This window comes from Globicephala melas, chromosome 11, assembly GCF_963455315.2.
Source record: "Globicephala melas chromosome 11, mGloMel1.2, whole genome shotgun sequence".
Classification (NCBI taxonomy): Eukaryota; Metazoa; Chordata; class Mammalia; order Artiodactyla; family Delphinidae; genus Globicephala; species Globicephala melas.
Window position 1 is genome coordinate 47,687,575 of NC_083324.2, and position 20,700 is coordinate 47,708,274.

Consider the following 20,700-nt stretch of genomic DNA (forward strand, 5'->3'; position numbering starts at 1 on the left):
CCTCCAAATACCTGGGATTTGTGCTCTGACGGCCGATGACTGCTTCTGATCACAGAGGTGTAGGCAAAAAGGCACCTCCCCCCATTGTGTCAAGCCCCTTCTCTTCCAGCTGAAGTGACTTCCAGGGAATTTTGTTTGTTTGTTTGTTTATTCAAGTACAGTTGACTTATAATATTAGTTTCAGGTGTACAGCATAGTGTTGCGATATTTTTATACATTACAAAATGATCACCACTCTGGTACTTTGTTACAGCATCCTGGACTGGTTAAGACAGGGAGTTAACACGAGGGGAGCGCTCTTGTCCAACAGCGGTCAGGAGCCAACAGATATATTTCCCCTTTTCATCTCCCTGTGGTTGGTGGTTCTGATATCCATTTCATGAGGCTCCTCAAAAGGTCCTGGGGGACTGAGCACGTGTCACCTGTAGTGGAGGCCAACTGAATGACAAATCTTTATATCATCTTTCCCTTCTTCCCTGTTCCACTTCCCTTGTTCTGCATACCTTCTGTCTGGATCACATTCCCAAATAAACTACCTGCATGAAAACATTTTATCCAGGCTTTGCTTTTGGGAGAAACTGGCTAAAACAATTGCTTCCAGACTAGAGTGAATACTATCAGGATAGGATTTTGGAGCTGGATCACTCTTTAGTCAGATGGCAAAAAGGATTCCATTGCTGGTCATTCCTGGAGTATGACAGCATCAAATAACTAAGATTCTCATATGTGGTAAACTGGGATGTGGCAAAAGGTGAAGTGCTGGCATTTGTGACAGCTATGACCCCTGAATGGTATGGGGGCAATGGTAATTATAAGGATTGGCTGGCTTTTAACTGCTTTGGAAGCTTTCAAAAAAGAGAAAATTACAGGCTCACGTCAACTAACGGACAAGGCATACCATGAAAGTCAGAGTCTCTGGCAATGTCTAACGAGACTCTCATCTAAGTTGCAGGGCAGACAGTGTGAAAATCAGATATGGGATCTAACTGATGGTAGCAGAATAGCAAAGGAGACTGCATGCACAGCATCAACAGGTCTCCTGTATCAAAGTCAGGACCCTGACAGGAAAAGAGTAAGATTCAAAGACCTGGAATGAGGCATTGAGGTGCATGAACCTGAGAATGCTGAACCTCCAGGCTCATCTGAACACTCCAGGTCAGCAGAAGCAACCCTCCCCCCTTGCAGAGATTAGCACCATCTTCAAATACTTAAAGGATACAGGGAGGATGGTTTTGTTGGGATTAAGTGATGGATACATAAGGGTTCATAAACTATTCAGTTCATCTGTCTGGCTCCTGCAGAAGCCAAATAGAGTAGATGATAATGGGCTACCATAAATTTAACCACGTGGTAGCCCCAATCATAGCTGCCATACTGAATGTGGTATCTTTACTGGCCAGCTTCTAGCATTGGCATGTGACGATTGGTCTGGCAAGTGTGTTCTCTATCCTCCTTGGTAAGGATGGTTTAAAGCAATTTGCCTTTATGTAAGAAGGACATCAGCACACAATCACTATCTTACCACAAGAGCATATACTAACTCTCCTGCTCTCTAACCAATAGAGCCTGCGGGGAACTCAGTTGTCTTGACACTCTGCCCAACATCACGCCAGTCCACTATACTGATGACTTAATAATTGGACTTGGTGATCATGAAGTGGTAAGTAGTTTAGTAAGACTAGAAGATTCAGGCTCCTGACTGTATGGCTGTTAGCATGACTGACAGCCATCTTGGGCCCTTACAGTTTCTCCTCTCCTTTCAATGACCCTACCCAGGACTTTACTGCGTAGTGAATCACTTCTCTTTCATCAAGGGCTTTGTAGTTAATAGATATTGCCTAATAATCATGAGGACCAGGTAGCCTCTATGCTCTATTAGTCCCCAAACAATGATGAAAAACCTTCCCTGATGTATTCCTGGTGCCCACAAGACTAGTTACCCATTCACAAATCTTTTTTTTTAATGTAAATTTATTTTATTTATTTATTTTTGGCTGTGTTGGGTCTTCCCTGCTGTGCGTGGGGTTTCTCTAGTTGCAGTGAGTGGGGGCTACTCTTCGTTGCGGTGCGTGGGCTTCTCATTGCAGTGGCTTTTCTTGTTGTGGAGCATGGGCTCTAGGCATGCGGGCTTCAGTAGTGTGGCACTCAGGCTCAGTAGTTGTGGCGCATGGGCTTAGTTGCTCCACAGCATGTGGGATCTTCCCGGACCAGGGATCGAACCCGTGTCCCCTGCATTGGCAGGCAGATCCTCAACCACTGCGCCACCAGGGAAGCCCCACCCATTCACAAATCTTAACTTAGGAATGCACGTACTGTTTCCAAGCACCTAGCCCCATACCCGAGGTTAACTATGAAATTATCCCAATGGCCCCTCTGCGGTGTGGAGCACAGCTGCGAATGCTTCTGCGTCATTGCCCACCCGATCCCAATCTCACCCACTGATCCACTGATTATATGGAGCTGCCTGCCTCATTTTTCACTCTCACGATGCCTTCTCAGTTTGGTGGGTGCTTTTCATTCCCTCTGTCCTCCAACACCGACACACTGAAGAAATGTTTAGGGATCCAATAAATCCCTGAATTTAAATTTAAATCCCTAAATAATAAATTTATTCATTAATTAAATAAATACATGGCATGCCAGAACATCTTCTCTGAAGTAAAGGACGACTAGCTGCATTTTGTATCCCCTACCACTAAGAAGAGTGGTAATTGGCAGAACTCTTTAGATTTTGGAGGCAGCATATTCCACACATGCGAATATTGCTCCAAACCATTTATTAGGTGACCTGAAGGGCTACCAGTTTTGAGTGGGGTTCAAAGCAAGCGAGAGCTCTATGGCAGGTCCAGGCTATGACTGAGGCTGTCCTGCCATTAAAGCCACATGACACACAAAAATGCAACGAATCCAAAGGTATCTACGGTGGATTAGAATATTGTAGAGAGTCTCTAGAAAGCCCCAGTAGTAGAGCTGTAACACAGACTCAGGGTTCTGGAGCAAAACTCTGCCTACTGTGAAAAAGAATGACTCATCATTTGAAAAATGGGCTATAGGGCTTGAGCATAGACCCAGCACTGACTATGGGACATCGAGTGACTATTCATCCAGAGCTACTCATCTTGACTGGGTATTATCAGATCCACTGAGTCATAAGACTGGGAGGGCACAGGAGCAATCCATTGTACAATGGGAAAATGGCATATTTGGGATCAGGCCTGAGCAGGTCCAAAAGACACATGCTAATTACATCAACTGGTGGTCCAGACTGTCTATGTCCTTTGCTCCTGTGCTTTTCCCTCAACTCATATCTATGGCTTCATGGGAAACTTTCAAAGATCAACTGACAGGAACAAAAACTCAGGTCTGATTTTGAACACTTCCTGGATATTTGATATTAAGGTATTACTGCTATTTTCAAGTGTAATAATAATGTCATTATTTTTCAAAAGCATTTCTTATCTTTTAGTGATACATAATAAAATATTTACAGTGGAATTATATAATGTATGCAACTTGTTTAAAATATCATGAGGGGGTAATGAGTGGGACAGAAATGGCCATGTGTTAAGCCTGAGTTAGGGGTAAATGGGAGTTCATATATTATTCTATTTACTTAGGTGTACATTCTAAATTCTCTGTAAATCAAAGTGAAAAAGCAACCCAGTCTGGTCCAGAGATGCGTCAGCATGATACACTGAGGTTAGCTGTAAATGGGCTGCTGCTGTATCACAGCCTTACTCAGGCGTGGCCCTAAAAGAAACCATGTAGGGAAATCCTTCCCAGGCTAGAGCCTTGAGCGTCACACCTAATTGTTCACTTTGTATGGCAGAAGTGGCCTGGGGTCGAGTATACATGGAGTTCTGGACAGTAGTGGTGAATGGCTTCGCTGGTTGATCAGGGGTGTGAGGGCAGCTTTGTTGCTGGGATTTTCAGGAAAGTGGCTGATAGGGAACTTGCTTGAAGATTAATAAAGCTGGGGGAGGGTTTGCCTCGACATAGAGGCCCAGCATTACCTTCCTCTGTGGTTGCAGTGTTAATGGAAAGCCTTAACATCAGCCGACTTCCAGGGAATTTAAAGGGCCAGCACGCCCCCCTTCCTCTTTCTCTTTTCCCCCTTTTGGAAGCCAGATGTTAAAGACTACGTCATTCAAAAACAACTGTAGATCAGGGGAATATTAGAACATGACCACATATACCCAGAGAAGGGTTCAGAAAAGACCTAGAAGACCTTAAGATTACATCTCAGGCTGACCCTCAGCGCAGACAGCCTACAATAATTAAAAAAAAAGAAAACCAAAAAAACAATTACAAAAAACAGCAAACTCTGCGGCAGGGAGAGAATCTGATTTCCAGAGTTACAACACTATTAGATTCAATGTCCAGTTTCTAATAACAACAACAACAAATCAAAAACATACAGAGAAACAAGAAAGTATGCCATGTTCAAAGGAAAAAATTAAATCAACAGAAACTGTCCTTGAAAAAGACCTGATTGCAGACATACTAGACAAAGGCTTTAGAACAACTGTCTTAAAGATGCTCACAGAACTAAAAGAACATGTGGAGAAACTCAAGAAGATGATGTACCAAAAAATATAAATATCAATAAAGAGACAGAAAATGTATAAAGAAACTAAAAAGAAATGTTGGACCTGAAAAGGACACTAACTGAAATGAAAAATTCACTATCAAAGGGATTCAAAAGCAGATTTGAGCAGGCAGAAGAGAGAATCAGTGAACTTTCAGATAGAAAAATAGAAATTATCGAGTCTGAGGAACAGAAGGGAAAAAAGATTGAAGAAAAGTAAAGACAGCTTAAGGAAGCTGTGGGACACCAGAAAGTGAACAACACGCATTGCGGGAGTCCTAGAAGGAGAAGAGAGAAAAAGGGGCAGAGAGAATATCTGAAAAAATAACAGCTGAAAACTTCCCAAATTTGATGAAATACATGAATATAAACATCTGAGAAGCTCAACCAACTATAAGAACTCAAAGACACTCATGTTACATGTTATAATCAAACATTTGAAAGACAAAGAGAGCATCTTGAAAGTAGCAAGAGAGAAGTGACTTGTCACATACAAGGGATCCTCAATAAGGCTATCAGCAGATTTCTCATCAGAAATTATGGAAGCCAGGAGGCAGTGGGCCAATATATTCAAAGTGCTAAAAGGAAAAACTGTTAACCAAGAATCCTATATCCAGTAAAACTGTCCTTCAAAAGTGAGGGAGAAATTAAGACATTTCCTGATAAACAAAAGCTGAGGGTATTTGTTACCACTAAACTTGCCCTGCAATGCTCAAGGGAGTCCTGCAACGTGAAATGAAAGGACGCTAGACGGTAACTCCTAGACACATGGAGAGATAAAGATCTCAACAAAGGAAATACATGGACAATCATAAACGTTTTCTACATGATTTAAGAGACTAATATTATACATTTAAAGGAAAAAAACAAAGGTAAAAATAAAAGCTAGTATTATAAAAACCTAGTATTACATAAAGCTGATTATTATAAAAGCTAGTATTATAGTAACTTAGGTTTGTAACTTCATGTCTTGTTTTCTACATAATTTAAGAGACTAATGCATTAGTTGGTATTTCTGGGCACACAATGTATAAAGATGTAATATTCTGACACCAACAACCAAAAGGGGTGGGGATGGAGATGTAAAGAAACAAGAGTTTTGTATGTTATTGAAGTTAAGCTGGTATAAATTCAAATTAGAGTGTTATAATTTTTGGTTGTTAAATGTCATCCCTATGGTAACTACAAAGAAAAAAGCTATAGAATATACCCAAAAGGAAATGAGAAAGGAATTTAAACATTTCACTACAAAAATTGACTAAATACAAAAGAAGACAGTAATGCAGGAGATGAGGGACAAAAGAGGTACATGGCATATAGAAAAAAAACAGCAAAGTAACAGAAATTCCTCCTTATCAGTAATTACTTTAAATGTACATGGATTAAACTCTCCAGTCAAAAGACAGAGATTGGCAGAATAGGTAAAAACACATGATCCAAATAGATGCTGTCTACAAGAGACTCATTTTAGATCCAAAGACTCAAATAGATTGAAAGTAAAAAGATGAAAAAAGATATTCCATGCAAATAGTAACCAGAAGAGAACAGGGACCTCCCTGGTGGCGCAGTGGTTACGAATCCTGCCAATGAAGGGGACACAGGTTCAAGCCCTGGTCCGGGAAGATCCCACATGCCGTGGAGCAACTAAGCCCGTGCGCCACAGCTACTGAGCCTGCGCTCTAGAGCCCGCGTGCCAAAACTACTGAAGCCTGTGCACCTAGAGCCCGTGCTCCGCAACAAGCGAAGCCACCGCAATGAGAAGCCCACACACCACAACGAAGAGTAGCCCCCGCTCTCTGCAACTAGAGAAAGCCCATGGGCAGCAACGAAGACCCAGTGCAGCCAAAAATAAAAATAAATAAATAAATATATTTTTTTTAAAAAAAGAGGACAGAAGTGGCTATACTAATATCAGACAAAGTAAACTTTAAATCAAAGTAGGTTACAAGGGGCTTCTGTGGTGGTGCAGTGGTTAAGAATCCACCTGCCAATGCAGGAGACACGGGTTCGAGCCCTGGTCTGGGAAGATCCCACATGCCGCAGAGCAACTAAGCCCATGCGCCACAACTACTGAGCCTGTGCCCTAGAGCCTGCAAACCACCACTACTGAGCCCATGTGCCACAACTGTGGAAGCTCACATGCCTAGAGCCCATGCTCCACAACAAGAGAAGCCACCGCAATGAGAAGCCCACACACCGCAACAAAGAGTAGCTCCCACTCAACGCAACTAAAGAAAGCCCACACACAGCAACGAAGACCCAATGCAGCCAAAAATAAGTAAATAAATTTATTTTAAAAAAATTACAAGAAACAAGGAAGGACATTATATAGTAATAAAAGATTCAACAGAGCAAGAAGATACAATAAGTATAAACATTTACACACCTAATGGCAGACCATCAAAATAATGAAGCGGCTTCCCTGGTGGTGCAGCAGTTAAGAATCCACCTGCCAATGCGGGGGACATGGGTAAGAGCCCTGATCGAAGAAGATCTCACATGCTGCGGAGCAACTAAGTCCATGCGCCACAACTACTGAGCCTACGCTCTAGAGCCCACGAGCCACAACTACTGAAGCTCACGTGCCTAGAGCCCATGCTCCACAACAAGAGAAGCCGCTGCAATGACAAGCCTGCGCACCGTGACGAAGAGTAGCCCCCGCTTGCCGCAACTAGAGAAAGCCCGTGCACAGCAACGAAGACCCAATGCAGCCAAAAATAAATAAATTAATTTTTTAAAAAATGGGGCTTCCCTGGTGGCGCAGTGGTTGAGAGTCCGCCTGCCGATGCAGGGGACACGGGTTCGTGCCCTGGTCCGGGAAGATCCCACATGCCGCAGAGCGGCTGGGCCCGTGAGCCATTGCTGCTGCTGAGCCTGCGCGTCCGGAGCCTGTGCTCCATAACGGGAGAGGCCACAACAGTGAGAGGCCCGCGTACCGCAAAAAAATAAAAAAAAAAATTTTTTTAAATAATGAAGCAAAAATTGACAGATTTGAAGGGATAAATAGACAGTTCTACAATAATAGTTGGAAACTGCAATACCCATTTATCGTAATAGACCAACCAGACAAAAGATAAGTGAGGAAAAGAGGACTTAACCCAATAGAATAACTAGATCTAATAGACACATATAGAACACTCTACCAAACAACAGCAGCATACACATTCTTGTCGAGTGCACGTGAGACATTTCTCAGACCATGTTAGGCAATAAATTAAGTCTCAATAGATTTGAAAAGACAGATATCATACAATATATACTCTCCAACCAAAATGGGGTAAACTTAGAAATCAGTAACAGAAAGAAAACTGGGGGCTTCCCTGTTGGCGCAGTGGTTGAGAGTCCACCTGCCGATGCAGGGGACACGGGTTCGTGCCCTAGTCCGGGAAGATCCCACGTGCCGCAGAGCGGCTGGGCCCATGAGCCATGGCCGCTGAGCCTGCGCGTCGTAAGCCTGTGCTCCGCAATGGGAGAGGCCACAACAGTGAGAGGCCCGCGTACCACAAAACAAAAAAGAAAAGAAAAAGAAACAAAACTGGAAAATTCACTAAATTGTAGAAAATAGGCAACACACTTTTTTTTTTCCAGAATACCAAAGAGTTTATTCAAAAAAGTCACTTAATAAAAGCACAGTTTTGCAAGTTTGTCTAAAACTTGATAATTCTGAACAAAAATAAAATGTCTGACCACTCCAAAATAGGAAAAGACAATCGTGTACAAATAGACATACACATTCTAGGCACTATGAAAACTGGCTAAATGTATGTTCCCAGCAAGAGACGTGTCACCATCCTAAGTCCCCTTAGTCACCAAATGCAGGATTAAGAGGCCAGAGTCAGGTTTCCCTTTCTAAGCCACTCTGTTACTCTCTAGGAAACTCTGGATCTCAGCCTAATCTCCAGCTCTGCCTGTACCTTGATAGGGAAGGAGGGAGGGACAATAGAAGAGAAGAGGAAAGGGGTGTGACATCTTTCTTAGGAAAGAAAAAAGGCACGGTGATGAGCTAGAAAGTGATGAAAGCAAGGATCAACTATCATTCACCCTGAATTCACCCATCACCCTGACAGTCCAACCTCCTTATTTTGTAGGTGAGAAAACAGACCTAGAAAAATCATGTGGTTTGCTCAAAATCACATGGTTACTACGTGCTGTAGTGCTTTATGTAAGATCAACTTGCCTCTCGGTTGGAAAATTAAAAAACCAAACCTGTCCCCAAACTTCAAGCAACACATTTTTGAACAGCCAATGAACCTAAGAAGAAATCACAAATAAAATTAGAAAATACTTAGAGACAAATGAAAATGAAAACACAACATACCAAAACTTATGGGACACCACAAAAGCGGTGCTAAGGAGGAATTTTAGAGCTATAAACACTTACATAAAACAAGAAAGATCTTAGATCAGTAACCTAACTTTAGGACTTAAGGAACTAGAAAAAGAACAAACTAAACCTAAAGCTATCAGAAAGAAGGAAGGAAATAATAAAGATTAGAGCACAGATTAACAAAGTAGAGAACAGAAAAACAATAGAGAAAATCAATGAACCCAAAAGTTGGTTCTTTGAAAAGATCAACAAAATTGACAACCCTTTAGCTACATCAACTAAGAAAAAAGAGAGAAGACTCAAAAGACTAAAATCAGAAATGAAAGTGGGGATATTACTACTGATTCTACAGAAATAAAAAGGATTATAAGTGAATACCAGGAACTGTACACTAACACACTGGATAACCTAGATAAAAATGGACAAATTCCCAGAAACACTAAGCCTACCAAGACTAAATCATGAAAAAACAGAAAATCTGAGTTGACTTATAACTAGTAAAGGGACTGAATCAATAATAAAACAAAAATTTCCCAACAAAGAAAAGCCCTGAACCGATGGCTTCACTGGTGAGTTCTACTAAACATTTAAAGAACTAATACCAATCCTCAAAATTTTCACAAAAAACTGAAAAGGAGGGAACACTTCTTACCTCATTCAAGAGGCCAGCATTACCCTGATATAAAAACAGACAAAGACACTACAAGAAAACTATATCCCTTATGAATACTGATCCAAAAATCCTCACAAAATACTAGCAAACTGAATTCAGTAGCATATTGAAAGGATAGTTCATCATGACCAAGTGAGATCTATTCCTGGAATGCAAGGATGGTTCAAAATACAAAAATTAATCAATGTAATACACCACATCAACAGAATGAAAGGGGAAAAATCACATGATCATCTCAACTGATGCAGAAAATTTTCTGAAAAAATTCAGCACCCTTTCATGATTTAAAAAACACTAAAAAACTAGAATAAAAGGAAACTATTTCAACATAATGAAAAGCATAGATGAAAACCCACAGCAAACATCACACTCAGTGGTGAAAGACTTAAAGCTTTTCCTCTACGATCAGGAATAAGGCAAGAATGTCTGCTTTCACCATTTCTAGCCACCACAGTACTGGAAGTTCTAATCAGAGCAATTAGGCAAGAAAAAGAAATAAAAGGCATCCAAACTAGAAAGGAAGAAGCAAAATTATTACTGTTTGCAGATATGATCTTATATATAGAAAACCCTAAAGATTTCACACACAAAAAAAACTTGTCAGAACTAACAAGTGAATTCAGCTAAGTAGTACATAAAGTCAACACACAAAAATCAGATGCATTTCCATATGCTAAAAATGAACAATCTGAAAAGGAAATTATGAAAATCCCATTTATAAGAGCATCAAAAAGAATAAAATACTTGAGAGTTAACCAAGGAGATCAAAGACTTGTATAATACAAAGTACAAAACATTGCTGAAAAAAATGAAAGAAGACATAAATAAATGGAAACACATTAGATGTTCATGGATTAGAAGACTTAATATTGTTAAAATGTCAATACTATCCAAATCAATACACAGATTCAATGAAATCTCTATCAAAATCCCAAGGATGTTTTTTTGTTACAGAAAGAGTAAAACCCACCCCAAAATTCATTATGGAATCTCAAGGAACAAACAGCCAAAAACAACAGCCAAAAAACAATCTTGAAAAAGAACAAAGCTGGAGGATTCACAATTCCTAATTTCAAAGCTTATAAGAAAGCTACAATAATAAGAACAACATAGTACTGGCATAAAGATGGACATAGAAATCAATGGAATAGAACAGAAAGCCCAGAAATAAACTCTCATACATACGGTCAAATGATTTTTGACAACAGTGTCAAGACCATTCAATAGAGAAAGGACGGTCTTTTCAATAAGCAATGCTAGGAAAACTGGATATCTTCGCACAAAAGAATGAAGTTGGACGCTTTTGTAATACTATATACAAAAAATTAACTCAAAATTAATTAAAGACCTAAATGCAAGACCTAAAACAATAAAACTCTTAGGAGAAAATACAAGGCCAACACTTCACAACATTGGATTTGGCAGTGATTTCACTGTATCTGGCAATGATTTCTTGGATATGACACCAAAGGCACAGGCAACAAAATAAAAATAGACAAACTGGACTTCATGAAAAATAAAAATTGTGCATCAAAAGACACTACCAACAGAGTAAAAATGCAACCCACAGAACGAGAGAAAATATTTGCAAATCATGTATCTGATAAGGGATTAATAATGAGGATATATAGAGAATTCCTAAAACTCAACAACAACAAAACAATCGATTAAAAATGGGCTTGAATATGGGCCTTCCCTGGTGGTACAGTGGTTAAGATTATGCCTGCCAATGCAGGGGACACAGGTTTGATCCCTGGTCCAGGAAGATCCCACATGCTGCAGAGCAACTAAACTTGTGTGCCACGACTACTGAGCCTGCCCTCTAGAGCCCATGCACCACAACTACTGAAGCCTGTACAATCTAGGGCCCATGTGCCGCAACTACTGAGCCCACGTGCTGCAACTACTGAAGCCCTCACACCTAGAGCCTGTGCTCTGCAACAAAAGAAGCCACCACAATGAGAAGCCTGTGCACTGCAATGAAGAGTAGCCCCTGCTTGCTGCTACTAGAGAAAGCCCATGCACAGCAATGAAGACCCAGACACAGCCAAAAAAAAAAGAATAAAATACCTAGGAATAAACCTACCTAAGGAGGCAAAAGAACTATACTCAGAAAACTATTAGATACTGATGAAACAAATTAAGATGACACAAAGATGGAGAGATATACCATGTTCTTGGATTGGAGGAATCAATATTGTCAAAATGACTATACTACCCAAATCAATCTACAGATTCAATGCAATCCCTATCAAATTGCCAACAGCATTTTTCACAGAATTAGAACAAAAACCTTTCCAATTTGTATGGAAACACAAAAGACCATGAATAGTCAAAGCAATCTTGAGAAAGAAAAATGGAGCTGGAGGAATCAGGCTCCCTGACTTCAGACTATACTACCAAGCCACAGTCATCAAAGCAGTATGGTACTGGCACAAAAACAAATACAGATCAATGGAACAGGATAGAAAATCCAGAGATAAACCCACGCAACTATGGTCATCTAATCTAGGACAAAGGAGGCAAGAATATACAATGGAGAAAAGACAGTCTTTTCAATAAATGGTGCTGGGAAAAATGGACAGCTACATGTAAAAGAATGAAATTAGAACACACCCTAACACCATACACAAAAATAAACTCAAAATGGGTTAAAGACCTAAATGTAAGGCCAGATACTATAAACTCTTAGAGGAAAACATAGAACACTCTTTGACACAAATCGCAGCAAGATCTTTTTGATCCACCTCCTAGAGTAATGAAAATAAAAACAAAAATAAACAAATGGGACCTAATTAAACTTAGAAGCTTTTGCACAGCAAAGGAAGAAACCATAAACAAAACAAAGACAACCCTCAGAATGGGAGAAAATATTTTCAAATGAAGCAACTGCCAAGGGATTAATCTCCAAAATATACAAACAGTTTATGCAGCTCAATATCAAAAAAAGCAAACAACCCAATCAAAAAATGGGTGGGGGCTTCCCTAGTGGCGCAGTGGATGGGAGTCCGCCTGCCGATGCAGGGTACACGGGTTCGTGCCCCGGTCTGGGAGGATCCCACATGCCGCAGAGTGGCTGGGCCCGTGAGCCATGGCCACTGAGCCTGCGCGTCCAGAGCCTGTGCTCCGCAACAGGAGAGGCCTTGGCAGTGAAAGCCCCGTGTACCAAAAAAAAAAAAAAAGGGTGGGACATCTAAACAGACATTTCTCCAAAGAAAATATACAGATGCTTAAAAAGCACATGAAAAGGTGCTCAACATCACTAACTATTAGAGAAATACAAATCAAAACTATAATGAAGTATCACCTCACGCTGGTCAGAATGGCCATCATCAAAAAATCTACAAACAATAAATGCTGGAGAGGGTGTAGAGAAAAGGGAACCCTCCTACACTGTTAGTGGGAATGTAAACTGGTACAGCCACATGGAGAACAGTATGGAAATTCCTTAAAAAACTAAAAATAGAGCGACCATATGATCCAGCAATCCCACTCCTGGGCATATATCCAGAGAAGACCATAATTCGAAAATATACGCACACCCAATGTTCACTGCAGCTCTATTTATAGTAGCCAGGACATGGAAGCAACCTAAATGTCCATTAACAGAGGAATGGATAAAGAAGATGTGGTACATATATACAATGGAATATTACTCAGGCATAAAAAAGGACAAAATAATGCTATTTGCAGCAACATGGATGGACCTAGAGACTGTCATACTGAGTGAAGTAAGTCATAAAGAGAAAGACAAATATCATATGACATCATTTATAAGTGGAATCTAAAAGAAGATTACAAATGAACCTATCTACCAAACAGAAATAGAGTTATAAATATAGGAAATAAACTTATGGTTACTGGGGGGTAAGGGGAGAGGGATAAAGTGGGAGATTGGGATTGACATATACACACTACTATATATAAAATAGATAACTAATAAGGACCTACTGTATAGCACGGGGAACTCTACTAATACTCTGTAATGGCCTATATGGGAAAAGATTCTACAAAAGAGTGGATATATGTATTTGTATAACAGATTCATTTTGTTGTACACTTAAAACTAATACAACATTGTAAATCAACTATACCCCAGTAAAATTTTTTTAAAAATGGGCTTGAGAAGATATTTCTCCAAAGAAGATACACAAATGGCAAATAAGCATATGAAAAGACACTCAACATCACTAATAATCAGGGAAATGCAATCAAAGCCACAGTGAACTATCACCTCACACCCATCGGGATGGCTACACTCAAAAACAAAAAACAAAAACCACACACTGAAAAACCAGAAAATAGAGTTGGTGAGGATGTAGAGAAATGGGAATCCTCGAGCACTGTTGGTGGGCATGTAAAAATGACACAGGCACTGTGGAAAACAGTACGGTGATTCCTCAAAATATTAAAAATAGAACTACTATAAGATCTAGCAATTCCACTTCTGGGTATAAACCCCAAAGAACTGAAAGCAGGGTCTCAAAGAGATATTTGTATGACCATGTTCAGAGCAGCATTATTCAGAACAGCTAACACCAGGAAGCAACCCAAGAGTTCATCAGCTGATGAATGGAAAAGCAAAATGTGGTATGTACCTACAATGGAGTATTATTCAGCCTATAAGGAAGGAAATTCTGACATAGGCTACAACATGGATGAACCCTGAGGACATTATGCTAAGTGAAATAAGCCAGTTGCAAAAAGACAAATACTGTATGATTTCACTTATATGAGGTACTTAGAGTAGTCAAAATTATAGAGACAAGGGACTTCCCTGGCAGTCCAGTGGTTAAGACTTCACCTTCCAATGCAGGGCGTGCAGGTTTGATCCCTGGTCAGGGAGCTGAGATCCCATATGCCTCTAGGCCAAATAACCAAGACATAACACAGAAGCAATATTGTAAAAAATTCAATAAAGACTTTAAAAATGGTCCACATCAGAAAAAAATCTTAAATTAAGAAAAACAATTATAGGGACTTCCCTGGTGGTGCAGTGGATAAGAATCCGCCTGCCAATGCAGGGGACACGGGTTCGAGCCCTGGTCCAGGAAGATCCCAAATGCCGCGGAGCAACTAAGACCATGCACTACAACTACTGAGCCTGCGCTCTAGAGCTGGTGAGCCACAACTACCGAAGCCTGTGCGCCACAACTACAGAAGCCCGCACGCCTAGGGCCCATGCTCCATAACGAGAAAGCCACCGCAATGAGAAGCCCGTGCACCGCAACGAGGAGTAGCTCCCGCTCGCCAAAACTAGAGAAAGCCTGCGTGCAGCAACAAAGACCCAACGCAGCCAAAAGTAAATAAATAAATTAATTAAATTAAATAAATGGTCAGAAATAGTAACTTAAAAAAAATTTTTACAGAGACAGAAAGTAGAATGGTGGTTGCCAGGGGCTGGGGCAAGGCAGGGAATGGGAAGTTATTGTTTCATGGGCATAGAGTTTCAGTTTTACAAGATGAAAAGTTATGGAGATGGATGGTGATGATGTTTGTACAAGATTATGAACGTATTTAATACCACTGAACTGTATGCTTAAAAATGGTTAAGAGGGTAAATTTTATGTTATGTGTAGTTTACCACAGTTTTTAAAAATTGAGGAAAAACCCAACAGTCAAGAACATGAAAGACAGGAAAAGTTCAAAGAACTGTGCCAAATGAAAATTCTGAAAATGAGACATGACAATAACATGTAACATGACTTCCTAGACAGGATCCTAGACCAAGGGACACTGTGGGACAGCAGGTGAAACCTGCATGCCATCTGGGAAGTGGAGGTTAACGCTGCACCATTGCTGATTTCCTGGCTTAGGGGGTTGTGTGCTGGTTATGTAGGCGAGTGTCCCTGTTTTGGAGACATGCACAATGGAGTGTTCTGCGGTAATGAAACAACATATCTGCAACTCACTCTCCAGATGTTCAGAAAAAGACTAGAGAGGTAATGAAGCGAACACAGTAATACATTAACAACTGGGGAGTCAGGGTGAAGGGCATAGAGGAGCGCATCATACACACCTGGAGGCATCTTGATGAACGGCTCAAGGACCTGTACTTCGGCCTGGTGCATGGCCCGCTCTTTCTCCGCAAGGGCCCGTGCGCGGGCCTGAATGATATGTCTCTCCAACATTTCAACTTCATCCAGCCGCTGCTTATAGAGCTCCCGAATCTGGCAGGTGGGTGATCAGATGCACAGAAATATGGTGAGATCACACAGCTTTATTGAATCCCACCCCAGCATCAGGGCTTCCCGTGAAGCACAGAACAGTCACAGAACTGCAGAGACCATCTGGTCTAACTAGACAGATCTGAACTCCGAGACCCACAGAAGGAAGTGGCTTAAAGCTTTCATAGTAAAGTCAATTACGGCACCAAGTCTGAAACCCCATCTCCTGACTACTGGCTTCACAGTAAAGAGAGCTGCCATCTAACCTCTGAAATACCAAATATGAGTTAACACACCACCTGTGGCAGACAAAGGGTTGTGTCACCCAGACCCCCTTCAAGGAAGGACTTGCTACCTGGCTGCAGGGAGCATAGTGAGCTGAGAGCCTCCAGCTGTCAGCCCCTTCAGAGTTGATCTCAGCTGCTTGAAAGCACACAGCTGAGACTCCTTGAAGGGGGCTGTGGGCAGTATGGCCTGCTTAGCAGTCAGCCTCAGCAGAGAGGACTCAAGTCAGCTACTTTCCTCCTTATACAGATTAAGGAAGCAGAGTTGCTGTTAGAGCCTGGGCATGCTTCCTAAAATCTGGGCATGAATGCCTCGATTAAGATTGTGGTTTGTGACACAAGGGCAGGCACCCCAAAGCGGACGTGACTTTATCCTCTCCGGGGAACAACTATTCAGCTTTCTGCCCTCGTCGTTTCATTTATATGTGTAATATATAACGTGTGTATGCGTGTAGGGAAATAAAGATAGGTGCTAGAGATATATGCCGTTATGTGTGTATTCGCCTAAGCGCGTGTGTAGAATGTCCTCCCACTAGAATGTCGGATATACGGCGGCATGGACTTGGTCTGCTCTTTTCCATCTGCATCCCCAGTGCCTGGCACCCAACAGGGGCTGACTCTTGTCGAGTGGCTGAGTCGCGCCCTGGGTCGCCCGCACGGCCGCAGACGCGGTGACGCCGCCGCGCGTCGGGTGAGCACGCGGAGAAGCGCGCGGGACGCCGGGGCCGTGTTACCTGCTGAAGCTGGTCCACGAACTCCTCGTGCCGAGCATCCTCGCTGCCGCGGGCCTTGATCAAACTCGCACTCACCTCCTCGCCAATCACCTCGGCGGTATACAAGTTTTGAAAGACGCCGGTGAGCAAGTAAGAGATGTCTTGGGTGCGCGGCGAGGTGGGGCGCAGGCGCAGCAGGTGCGGCTCGGGGAGCGGCCGGAGCGTGAGCGGCGAAACGCGGCGGGGCCGACTACCTGGCTGGTAGAAAGACTCGGAGTAGGCGAGGGAGGACTGGCTGGGGCTGCGGATCCGGGTCGGACGCGGAGTTGGCGTCCACGTCGCCTCAGCGAAGGCGTAGGACTCAGACTCTGCGGACTGCTGCTCTCCCCTTCCAGTCTCCATGGCAACTGAGACGCCGCTAACTCCCTGCCGCACTTCCACTTCCGGCCCACCTCTTCCGCTTTGCGTCTGTTAAAGGGCGCTGTCGAGTCGTCATCCTCGTAAACGTTCGCACGGCAGTGTTGCCTTTACGGAGAGGAGGACCTTAGCGTGGGGACCGACAGAGAAAGAGTTAATTGGCACAGCCAGGCCCGTCTCATTGCCAAAGCTTCTTCCTACTTACTTTCATCTGCCTATTCTCTAATTTGTTCAGCATTTATTAATTCGTTCATTTAATATTTATTGTATAAAGATTCTGTTTCAAGTCTGTGCTAGAAGCTAGAGATACCAAAGGAAGGCGGAGCTCACAACCGTGTGTGTGTGTGTGTGTGTGTGTGTGTGTGTGTGTGTGACCAGAGTGTTGAGCAAGGCGACAACAGGAAAACAACTGCAGTTTAGTGGGCTACGGTCAAGGTGGAGAAACTGTTTGTTGTCATGGAACCACAAAGGACAGGAACTTAACCAGTCTACAAAGAAAGCGAGTACAGTGGGTTTTGGGCAGAAGTGAAGACCAAGCAGAGGTTTAGAAGAATGAATAGACTCACCGTCATTAGCCATTAAGGAAGTGGAAATTAAAACTACAGTGCAATACCACTACACACTTAGTAGAATGTCAAGAAGTTGAATGAACGAACAAACAGGTGAACGAACCACGTGAGTGCGGGTAAGGATGTACAGCAACTTCTCATGTATCGCAACAGGAATACAAACCATTATAGCAGCTTTGAAAAACAGTTTGTCAGTTTCTTAAAAAGTAACACATACATCAGGCCCACAACTAGGTGTTATTCCAAGTGAAATGAGAATGTTTGTGCCTACAAAGCCCTGTATGAGCAGCTTTATTCACCATCTCCAAAAACTGGAAAAAACCCAAATGTCCTTTCTACTGATAAAAAGATAAATAAATTGTGGTACATCTATATACAGCATACTCGCAGCAATAAAGATGAAACAGACTAGTGATACGACAGCACAGATGAATGTCAAATGCATTATGCTGGATAAAAGAAACCATTCTCAAAGGGCTACATATACATAATGAATGATTCCATTTAGAGGATATCTGTTTATAGAAAATGCAAACCAGAAAACAGATCAGTGGTTATCAGGAGCTGGTGATGGGAGCTAGTGTTGGCTCCAAAGGAGCAAGAGGGAATTTCTTGGGGTGATGGAACTGTTCTACATCTTGATTGTGGTGGTGGTCACAAAACTGTATGGATTTGTCGAAACTCACAGAACTGTACACCATAAAGGGTGAATTTTACTGTATATAAATTATACTTCCATTTTTTAAGTGAAAAAAAAAAAAGAATGAGTAGGAGTAAGCCAGGGGAGAAAGAAAAAGGGCACTCCATGCAGAGGGACCCCATTGTGCTAAAACTGGGAAAGAGCACTGCAAATGGGAGGAAATGAAAGAAGTTCAGGGGTGGAACTCAGGGAGTTGAGGAAACTGCTAGGCAAGGGCCAGATCATAAATGGGTTTGTAGGCAACATTAAGGAATTTAAACTTTATTCTGAGGACAGTAGGAGGGCCATCAAGGTCTGAAGCTGGGTGTGTTGTGGTCAGCTGTATGTTCTACTGAGATCACTCTCGTTGCTGTGAGACAGCAGACTGGGGGGAGGCAAGAGGCATCAGGGAGCTCAATTGGGAAACTCGCGCAGGGGTTAGGAAAGAGGTGAAGGGCGCTGGGATTCAAGTGAGAGGAATTGATTGGAGACGGAGGTAAAGGGTAGAATTGACAAGACTCGCTGATGGATCATGGGAGTGAGAGAGAAAAGGGGCCAAGAATGACTGCCACATATCCTGTGTGTGGGATCAGGTGGCTGATGAGATCATCCACTGAGATGGGGAGAGGCCTGCACTTGTCCAAGGCAGCAGCTTGACATCACAGTGACTGCCATCCTTGCCAGAGCATGGCTTCTGCTCACAGGTGGTATAAACATCCTCTTTTTACTGCTGGGGTGAGTCTGTGTGCCCTACAGCCTGAAACCCACGTCCTGAGATGAGGCCCAGGATGCTTGCCTGCAGACCTGGGCCACTTCCGCTTCTCGTGGTTGGGCCTGGCTCCCTCATCTCTACTTTCCGGTATCTCTTCCATCCTCAGGGCTGGGAAGCCAGGGCCCCTGTTCTGCATTGTGTACTTGAGAGGATCCTGATCTGACTCTCCTCAAGCTACACCCTCTCCAGAGCGAGGAGGCCACAAGGTCAATGTGACATGCCCCGTGCCTGCCCAGACATTGTGAGCCCATTGACAGGACCTGTGCAGGCCACTTCTTTAAGGCCTTCCTCGCATTGCTGAACGGCGTGTGCACTAATGGGTAGCGTGGGTGGGGGTGGAGGCAGAGGGAGCTTGGGCAAGTGGGCTGGTTTGTCCAATTGCTCACGTGCATGTGAGCCCACCCACCCCACCCCCACCATAGAGGAGGAAGGAGCTAGTAGAACAGTCTGGGGGCCTCCATTGCTCTAGAGTTAGGACGGGGCCTGCCCAAACCAGGTGGTCTTGTGGAAACTCCCTGGCCCCCTTCCCTGCCCTAGGGAAAGACAGGACAATGGATTCTCACCATCACCTTTGGCCTCTCCATCCTGCCTCCAAACAGCCTCAGAGAAGGACACAGAGAGTCTGGCCCAGCCTGGGAGAGGCCTCCCCTTTTTCTGTGACCCTCCCACCTTCTGGCTTCAGCTCCCCCGGCTCTGTCCAGGCCAAGGTCTTCAGCAAAGCTCCAATTCCTCCTCTGCGCTCATCTTCCTTGACTTTTCAGCAGTATCTGCTGCTGCCCGTTCCCTCTTAATGACACACTCCCCTCCCTCGCTCCCCGCTTTCCTCTGTGCTTCCCCACCTCCACCATCGTCTCCCTCTTCTCCTGGTACCTCTCTGCCTGATAAGCTGGTTTCATCCCTGATTCCACTGTGCCCAGCAACCACTTTCTGTTTGCTCTGTGACTAACTGAATAAATGAATGGTTTCAACCGGGCACCAGTAACAAAGGACGCCAGTCCCCTCACCTATGAGGACTTTGTCAGCATAAAGGGAATTTCCTGAGCTGCCTTCTTCATTTTATAACCTGTTCTGCCGACCAGAATTTGAGTTTTGTTTATCTCTGGGTTCCCACACACATTTTTGGCCTTTTAAATTTTTTTACTTTTAAAGTCAGAAAGAGAAAGACAAATACCATATGATATCACTTATATGTGGAATCTAAAATATGACACAAATGAACTTATCTCCGAAACAGAAACAGACTCACAGACATAGAGAACAGACCTGTGGTTGCCAAGGGTGGGGGTAGGAGAGGGATGGATTGGGAGTTAGGGGGTTAGCAGATGCAAACTATTATGTATAGAATGGATAAACAGGGACTTCCCTGGTGGCGCAGTGGTTAAGACTCTGCGCTCCCAATGCAGGGGGCCTGGGTTTGATCCCTGGTCAGGGAACTGGATCCCACATGCATGCTGCAACTGAGAGTTCACATGCCACAACGAAGGAGCCCGAGAGCCGCAAATAAGGAGCCC

At 43.0% G+C, this 20,700-nt stretch overlaps 1 protein-coding gene across 10 annotated transcripts in view; it reads right to left on the reverse strand.

The window, feature by feature from the left end:
• The window catches only part of DLEC1 (DLEC1 cilia and flagella associated protein), a 106,750-nt gene that overhangs the window by 76,944 nt on the left and 9,106 nt on the right, over window positions 1-20,700 (reverse strand). For 9 of the 10 annotated variants that reach the window (XM_060307300.1, XM_060307299.1, XM_060307301.2 and 6 more), the window contains 2 exons: window positions 16,774-17,295; window positions 15,608-15,758 (listed from right to left, as the gene is read on the reverse strand). In XM_060307300.1, the coding sequence (XP_060163283.1) occupies window positions 15,608-15,758; window positions 16,774-17,154 (532 nt within the window). In that variant the 5' untranslated portion in view covers window positions 17,155-17,295. Of the gene's footprint in view, window positions 1-15,607; window positions 15,759-16,773; window positions 17,296-20,700 lie in introns of those variants that run through there. The other variant, XM_060307306.1, reaches the window with a different exon arrangement.